The 9737-nt window shown below is 27.4% G+C and overlaps 1 protein-coding gene across 1 annotated transcript; it reads left to right on the top strand.

The window, feature by feature from the left end:
- The first annotated feature begins 5225 nt into the window (after positions 1-5225).
- Positions 5226-8928, top strand: LOC132926543 (uncharacterized). Its single transcript, XM_060990904.1, has 4 exons — positions 5226-5551; positions 5785-5916; positions 6773-7031; positions 7295-8928. Exons 1-4 carry the CDS (start codon positions 5315-5317, stop codon positions 8719-8721), a joined length of 2055 nt encoding a protein of 684 aa, XP_060846887.1. The 5' UTR covers positions 5226-5314; the 3' UTR covers positions 8722-8928.
- Positions 8929-9737: the final 809 nt, after the last annotated feature.

Genomic DNA, 9737 nt, shown 5'->3' with positions numbered 1-9737 from the left:
TAAATATTGAATGTCGAAAAAACCGTATATTATGCTTTTGCGATGTATCCCTTGAATTTTGTACAACTTAACTTTAAATGTTCAATTAAATAAAAGAAATTTTTATTCTTAAACTTAGATAGGTAATTAAAAATAGTAAAAATTGTCTAGAACACATGAAAAAAATTACACAAAAAGTAACTCTTACGATTAATTTAAATTTATGTAAATAGATCGCCCTATGTATATATGTGTGTGTGTGTGTGTTAGTGAGTAGCCGATCTAACATAATTTAATCAAAATCATAGTTTTAAGTTTATTTTTTTATGAGTCGATTGATACCAGAGATCTGATTGATGCAAGATTTCTAATGAAGTATTATATTACAAATATAAGTATTGTATATTGAATTATTTTATCTTTAATAAACGATGTGACTTGGGAGTTAGAATTGAACGTAGTTTGTAATACAGTAAAACCTAATTTTTAAAAATGCAACTCCCCTCATTTATACACGAGTATTCGTACATTATATTCAAATATCGTCGGGGTTTTCGTTAAGACACGAGACCTAATATAGTTATTTGAATAAAAAATATATTTTTTTTGTATTTCCGTGATACACGGATATAAAATATAATTACGTTTTAATATATATGCACGAACATTGATTGTAGTTTTAATAAACTACCAAAAGTACCAAACAAGTAGAATTTTCCATTATAAACCACCCTCAAAAAGTTAAAGATCGAATCATTTATACAATATGTGAAAACAAACATGAAAAATACAACACTTGTATTTTCGCTCGGAATTCAAGTATATACATAACATTATACAGAATATATTATATTAGTGATTTAAGTCACCCCCTCCCCACAAAAAACGAACAGATAAATACGCTCGTCGTTGATTGAGGTGTTTTTCTATTTTAATAAGTTGTCAAGCATGTAACTGTTATTTCTGATGTTCTTCATACAATGTATACATATAACTATGTAACTATAAAGTTGGTCCAAAAGTCAGGCCCTGTTTATACCTTTAATATATTACATATTTACATTACACTATTATTTAACATAATATTACGTTACAAATGTTTCTGATATTCCGTAAAAAAAAAGTATCGACGATAGAATATGAACTCCTCTTTATTACTTATTTAGGTACCATACTTACCAGTTACCATCTAACATTGTGTGTATAATATTATGCGCGAGTGTATAGTGGTGACATGCCATCGAAACAAGACTGTGTATAATAATAACAATATATAAGTATATAAAACCATATATATAGTTGTAATAGGTATAACCTATATATATATAGAACGCAATGTTTGGACATTTCTATACCGATGTGGTAATAAAAACTTTTTTAAATTTATTCGAGTCGACTATATAATATATATTTTCGTATACCTCTAAACATATAGGTACATATTATTTCGTATATACGCATATAATATATTTATATATATGTATACTATAGGTCGTTATGTCGGTAAGTATGCAATATATGTATAAATATTGACAAAAAGCGGAAAGTATTTTTTGTGTACACTGTGCACGTTATATTTTAATTATCAACTGTAGCCATTACAATCGGGAGCGCAAAGGACAAAGGCAAAAAAACGAACCGAATTAATGAATTCCATTAACTTTTACATGTCTATATCAAAATTACTGAAATAAACATTATTACATTTAAAAATATAATAACCTGGCTAATAATGAATTTTAAAACGCTATAAGAGTATTAGGTATAGGTATACCTGTGTTTTTATTTTATATATATCTACGCACGCCCAACAGCTTTATGTGCGTGTCGGTTAATTCACTGAAAAAATAGTCAACTGTATCAGATTTTAGAAAAGAATACATGTATAATTTATGAAAAAAAAAAACAATTTACTAATATCATGAAAAATGCAACACAACAACGCAATAATATTTAAACACCGTTGGTTTTGACATCGAAAAATAAAATAAGGTCGTCTAAATGCTTTTAAAAAAATCAATAAAACGTACAAAGGTGGGGGACATCCTTTGCGTGGCGGAAAAGCCAAGCCACTTTTTCGGGGTTAAATATATATTATATTTTATAGGTGAACCATTGTGGCGGCGAATATTATGTGTTATCGCCATCCCATACCTATACATAATAATATTAGTCTAAATTATAAATTTGAAAGAAACTATAAAATATTAACGCGTATTCTCGTTTCTGGACGATTGTATTTCATTCTGAAACAAGTGAAACTTACTATTATCCGGATCCGTTTCAAATTAAAATAAAATATATTATGTATATTCAATGTTATTTTATACTCGTTTAAAAGTCAGAAAATAAAAATAATATTTTATTCATCTTATTGTTTACACTGTTTACAGAGGATTAATGTTTTTTTATTTGTTTAAAAATTATGTCATGTGTGTATATATTATATTATTTTTAAATTTTATTTAATTTTCAACTTTGTTTATACTAAAAAAATGTTATTGTTAAACATTTAGTTTATTTAACTGATTTTAAATAGCTTAAATGTTATAATAATTATTTTTAAATAAATAATTTAATTTTTTCACTTGGCCCTAAACTCATTATCAATTTGTTTGAATATCCGATCAAAGGGGATAATTTAAAATTAAAAAAAAAAAGTGATTGCTAACTGAGGGTATTATGGTATTATGAATTCCAAGTTTTAAGTTCTAAAATTAGCTATAGGAATTAGAACTACCTACCAAACGTTTTTTATTATTTAAAATAGTTTGAATAAAATGTTTATGTTATTGTTTGGTGACTATAAAATATAACATAATATTCATCATGCCCAGGCTTCTCTGTCTTTGCGTGTAAGGCCTATAGAATATAAATTCGCATACTTATATTATGAAAAAAATAAAATATACACTAATGATGATTTATCCGTTCACAATATTATGATGTAAAAGAAAGTTTACTGTTTTACTTTTTGTTTTTAAATATTTGCAATAATTGATTCCTCCTTAACAGCGCTGACATTTTCAGTGTTCTCTGAACGTTTTAAAACTTCTAGGTCTAGTGGTCTGCATTTTTATATATACTTACTCACTTTACCTACTTTTATTTATTAATTCAATACATTTTACGAGTTGCGTGATATAATAATATATCAATCCTCGCGCCCGCCCGAGGTTGTTGATCTACATTTTTCCTATATATACGACTGTACAGACACATAATACATATAAATGTCTGCGGGTGTAGGTACACGTAAATATGTATAATTAGTAACGTTGATATACGTACACAAATGAGGTGGAACCCTCCAGCTTTGGCGTACCTAAATGTTACCGAACGCACACTGCAGAAATGTATAATAACTAAATATCAAGTATATTAAAATGTCTGTTATAAATATCCAATTCCTATTATATATATATATATTATGAATCGACTAGGTGTGCTACCTATGTTTATTTGAAATTAACACTTTGGCGTGTTTATTCGCTTACATACCGCCACGGCAAATATAATACCTGTTGAAATATATTTCATACTTACAATATATATAATATATATACTTATATACGCACGCTATATATTTACTAAAGCATCATTCGCAGGTTTTGTAATTCTAGAGTTGTCGAGTTTATTTTATGCAATACGAGTTGTTATAATAAGACTAAATAGGCGTATATACGCGTACGTCCAATCTTCTACGTAAGATACGTTTTGATAGATTACGACAACCATAGTATCACTCATCGGCGACACGTACTATATAGGTAAACATATTATACCTGAGGCTCGTGCGCTAAAATAAAATTCACTATATACACCTTATTTATAAACGATTTTATTCTATATAACAAATAATATACAAAAATATTCAATAGTAAAGAAAAAAATATAATATTATGAATACATTATTACACGATATTAAGTATTATGTGTATGCTGTGTATGTATATATTGTAATTTATGTATCATAGTTTATTATACATAAATATAAGTCCGATGCTTATTGTCATAATATGATATAGTTCTTATCACGTTAACACTACGCCAATAATAAACATTAAAGAATATTATACAGAATATAATATATGTAAACGTACTTGTCGAAATCATTTTAATAAATATAGTAGGTACACGGGTATTATTCACGTGCTGCAAATAATGAGAATACACTTTTAATTAATTTTTTTATTTTAACGGTTGATAATTACCTTGGAATTATATTATTTTTTATCAATCCATTATAATTTCATCCTGCAAAACATTTAAGCCATCGCCTACTATATATAATCAATCTCGTTAGATGAGTACCTACCACCACTAGCTACAGTGGCGGATTTAAGGGGGGCGAAGAGCCTCGCCCCCCTCCCCATTGTCATAAGTTAAATACACATATTTGTATGTATTTGTTAATTACTGAAACATTTTAAGATTTGCCTTTTGGACTATGCCCCTCCCCCCCAAAATTAAATCCTGGATCCGCCACTGACCAGTTACCTACAACACAAAACAGTAGGTATTATCGATATTATAAATATTTGATAACTTCGTGGGAACACACATGGATTTTACGACAATGACAATAATCGTCGTCACAATCATCATCAGTGTTGAGTCATATCTAGATAAATTTATCTAGATAAATTATCTAGATGAAAATTAAGTATCTTCATCTTATCTAGATGAAAAAATAAATTAGTATCTAATTGGTATCTAAGATTTAAATTATGAAAATCTACATAAATATCTAGATCTTGTGTAATGCATGTGTATTTTTTTCAATAATTGTTTACTCATTTAGCCATTTTACATAAAATATTATGATATTATTATCTACAAGAGTACAAAATAATAATAACATTTGGGTGTTGTTTACTTGTAATAATTTTATTCTATCATGTTACCATAGTAATTTTTAGATTACAATATTGAATGTTCGATAAGACGAAAACGAATTAAAAATAGCAATAATGTACCCACCCGCCAAACGACCGACCATAACGGTTGTTTATCAATACAAGATATAAATATAACAATATAACACCATGTACCCGACACCCGTCCTGTCTATTGGTAAATAATATGAAATATACTAAAAATAGTTCTCGCACAGCATAGGCATAATAATAATAATAATGTATATCATATTATTTGTATACATTACTATATTATAATATTTTGTACAATAATTTAATTTTATCAGATAGTAAATAGTCACTAGTCACTACTGCGACTGCCTGCAGACTGCAGAGTAATTTTATTGTTAATTACAACTTCGTATACTCGTGTCGTGTACTTTCTTCATTTCTTGTTTACTGCAAATATTATCAATATGGATAGATTTTTAAGTACAACGTCCAACAAAAGAGTTTGTCTGGAAAAAGTTGATGACCCACCTGCTGTTGACGTTTCGGCACCATTGTCAGAATTTAAATTTCAATATTTATTCGATACGTTTTATAAACTGGTGTCAATAAATGGTGATAAAATCAAAGCTTCTTGTCAAAATTGTCATAAAGTCATTACTGCATATAAAACTTCAAGTGGCAACTTATTAAGTCATATTAAGGTAAGTTTTCATAATATATCTTCTTTAAAAATAATTTTTCACTTTTTTTGTTAAATGAGTAGGTACGTCATTAAAAACAAAAAGAACATCCACATTTTGTATATTAATCAAATTGGATTTATACAATTAAAGTTTTGAAATATGTTTGGTTTATTTTTTTGTTTATTTTATAAGTGTTAGACTTTTACCTATTTAATTTATTATTAATTTTCAATATTTTCATATTTGTATAGAGTCAACATACCTTTTTAGTGTCAAAAGTTGAAGATGCTAGGAAGAGAAAGAATGAATCAACTCAATCAACCTCGTCTACCTTTATCCAATCTAAAATATATGATTCTACCAAAAAAGTTTCAAAAGACAAGGTAATTTAACTTTTTAACCTAGTTATTAATTATATAAATATTATTTTTATATCAAACATAAAGTAACATACTTCATACCTCATATTTATAGTAACAAATATGATTAATTAAATTATGAAGACAATGAAAATTTTTTTAAATTTTTTAATGTAGTTTTGTAAAGTTGTACAACTAACATTTAACTACAATGATTATGTATTATAAGTATAACAATGAATTAAGAAAATCTTTAAAATAATAATTAACAGTGGTAAAATCATACCATTTTATGGTTTTGCGACACTTAATTATATATTACCTACCAACCATAGATGATTAAAGAGCCTATATAGATTATACCCCTGATTATACAAAATTAGTACTAAATATTAAATAGTGAATTAGTTATTTAAATTATTTTTTGTGATTTTGTAACATCTTATTTTATATGTAGCATATACAAATTATAAATTTAAATGTAAAATTCCTTTATAGTATACTCTAGTTTATATTTTATAAAAAAATTCAGATTAATATGAATAACTAATTTTCAATGGGTCTGACTAACCCACTTGAAATTGAATATAATAAATATTTTTCAAGATTTTAGTAGCCTAACTAACTCACATTAAAACTTAACGAGAGTTAAGTAGGTTAATGTTTTATAGATTGTTTAAAAGGCAAGGATTTATATAATATAATAAAATGAGTTTATTATTTTCCTTAGAATGGATGTTATAATAATAAAAAATAGTCAAAAATTAAATTGTCCTTTTTTGGTTTAATCTGTTCTGGTGCTATGTATCTCAATTACAAATTGTTCAATATAAAGTTTAAATTGTTTTATAAATAAGTAAAAAACAATATTTTGTTTCAGATAAATGAGTTGGTATTTAATTATATAGTTAATGAAATGAGACCACTGATTACATGTGAAAAGCGTAGCTTTCGAGAATTAATTATGGGACTTACTGGAATTAAAGATACTTCTATTTTGCCAAACAGAATTCAAATAAAAGCTCAATTAACATCCAGATATGGATTATACGTGCAGATGCTTACAGATTTGATACAACAGCATAATTATATTTGTGCAACTGCAGACATTTGGAGCTCAAACAATAAAAGCTTTATGGGTAAATTATAAATATCTAATGATTTTTTTTTTTTTTAAATAATTATACTAAACCTACATTTACCTAGTATAATATAGACATTAGTTACTGCAAAAAATATAAATCATTACCTATCATAACAATTTACTTTTACCAACTTGTAAATAAGTAATACCTACTTAATAAATTGTTTAACTATTTGTGGTATGGTATTGTTGTGTTATATTATGTGCATTTATTAAATAACTTAAAAAATGATTATTATAAATTAATTTTTTGTATAGGTATGACGTGCCATATGATAAATGAGTCTACATATGAACGAACTTCATATATTTTAGGATGTAGAAGAATGATGGGAAGTCATAACTATATTAATATTGCTGAGATGATGACTGATATAACTGAAACATACAAATTGGACCATTCAAAAATCACTCATACTGTCACAGACAACGCCAGTAACTTTTGTAAATCATTTAAAACATTTTCTAAACCTTTACCTGATGTACATCAGATAAATTCTTGTACCTTCGGAAATTTCAATGAAGATAGTGATGCTGGTAACTGTAGTACTGATACAGCTGACGATGAAGATACAAATTTAAATTTAGTAGATGTCTATGAAGTACTCTCAACTCCAGTGATATCTGACACAGCGAATGATAATTTTTCTCTACCATCACATATTACTTGCTGTGCCCATACGTTAAATTTGATAGCAACACGTGATATTTCTTCAATTGATGATAGTAAATACAAAAAAATGTCGGAATTGTCATTCCAAAAATTGCAAAGCTTTTGGAATTTATTAAGTAGGAGCACGGTTGCATCTGACAAAGTGTTTGAAATATGTGGTTGCAAATTTCCCGTCCCTATTATGACAAGATGGAACTCATTATTCGATGCAACTAAAAAAGTACTGCTTCATAAAACTGAAGTTATTAAAGCATTTGAAGAATTACGTTTAACAAAATTAAAGGCAAATGAATGGGATTTCTTGAAGGAATACTGTAATGTAATGGAACCTTTAACAATTTCTTTGGACAAGATGCAATGCGAAAAAAAAGGTTTCTTAGGCTATGTTGCACCTATTATTTTAGTTTTACGCCGCACTTTGATATTGTTATCAAATTTAAAATACTGTAGACCATTGTGTATTAAAATAGTACAAAGTTTAGAAAAAAGGTTTGCTTATTTATTTGATTTGTCATTGCCCAAAAGTAAAAGTTTTGTCATCGCTTCGATAAGTCATCCCAAATTTAAATTAAGTTGGATTCCTGTTCGATACATTGATTCGTGTAAACAACTTTTTTTGACTGAGTGCAATGAAATGTATACTAATATCAGTGATATCCAAAAAAAAACTGCCGTAGCTAGTGGTGATGATGACAGTGATAATAGTGATCAGGAATATTACTCATGTTTGCACGAACACACCAATAATGGATCCTCTGCTAATGATTCAAGAATTACAAACTTTTCTTGTGTACAGGCTTTGACATTCTTAAATTCTCCAAAAAAAGAAATTAGTGTATTAGAAGATTATCCCATAGTTAAACAAGTGTTCTTAAAATACAACACAACTATTCCGTCTTCAGCTCCAGTCGAACGACTTTTTAGTGAAGCAATCCAAGTATTAACACACAGGAGAAACCGTCTAGGAGATAAGACATTTGAGATGTTACTATGTTGTAAGTCAAAAAATTAAGCCTGTATCATTATAATTTATTTGTTCAACAATTAAAATATTGTTATTATTTATATTTACAAGTCTGTATGTTATTTTAATTATTTATGTTGTATTATATAAGTAATATTTTCAAAAGGATCAAAAGATTTGCTCAATTTTTTTTATACTTATTTTAATGTCTTTTAATATTGATATTTTAGTTTTTGGTTTGAATATTATATAAAAAGTATAAACCAGTTTTCTTAAACTAGAAATATATGTATGTATGTATTTTATACGTATATTCATGACACAAAATAAGCCTTCCTGGTTTGCTTTCCTTTATCAACTACTAAACAATGAGTCCAATAACATGTCAAGCATTAATAAAAAATTAACTATTATAAGATAAAAATTTAGATGAAAAAGTTTTATCTACATATTTATCTAGATAAAAATTGAATATTCTATCTTCATATTAATCTAGATATTAATTTAGCTAGTAATCTAATATTTACCTAGATGTTATTTTTGCTATCTGAACTCAACACTGATCATCATCGACATCATATTATATTCCTCGTGATTTTTTAAACACAAACGATATACGATAAACGTTTGTTTACGCGCACCACCCCGCGTGCGTTGTATACTAATAATATTATAATCTCGTATGTGAACCACAAAACATAATAATTCGTATTTATAAAACAGTGTAACCGTCGTGAACGACTATGAAATTATAACATTATATAATATTATTATAATAGGTAATAGCTGCTGTTACAGCCGGTTACACGTTCCTGCGGCGGCGCCAAAATATTAAGTTGGCGTAGGTCATCGTTGTATTATTATTAATAATAATGGCCGACGAGCGCGCGTATACCTACGATAACTGTATAGCCTATAACGTCATGACGCGTATAGACACCATAAAATATATCACATGCACACTATATATGCAGCTGCAGCAGCAGATACATATATATATACACTATATATAATGTGCACGCGTTCGGGGTGGTTCACCATTTACCGAACACGCTTAACCCCAC

The sequence above is a fragment of the Rhopalosiphum padi genome, chromosome 3 (assembly GCF_020882245.1).
Source record: "Rhopalosiphum padi isolate XX-2018 chromosome 3, ASM2088224v1, whole genome shotgun sequence".
Taxonomy (NCBI): Eukaryota; Metazoa; Arthropoda; class Insecta; order Hemiptera; family Aphididae; genus Rhopalosiphum; species Rhopalosiphum padi.
The sequence above is the reverse complement of the archived record's forward strand: the minus strand, read 5'-3'. Positions and strand labels throughout refer to the sequence as shown.

Bases quoted from the DNA above. Each gene is read 5' to 3' on its own strand.
- LOC132926543 (XM_060990904.1), top strand. From the start codon at position 5,315: ATGGATAGATTTTTAAGTACAACGTCCAACAAAAGAGTTTGTCTGGAA. The intron at 5,917-6,772 runs GTAATTTAACTT...ATTTTGTTTCAG, and splicing joins AAAAAGTTTCAAAAGACAAG to ATAAATGAGTTGGTATTTAA. The intron at 7,032-7,294 runs GTAAATTATAAA...TTTTTTGTATAG, and splicing joins AAACAATAAAAGCTTTATGG to GTATGACGTGCCATATGATA.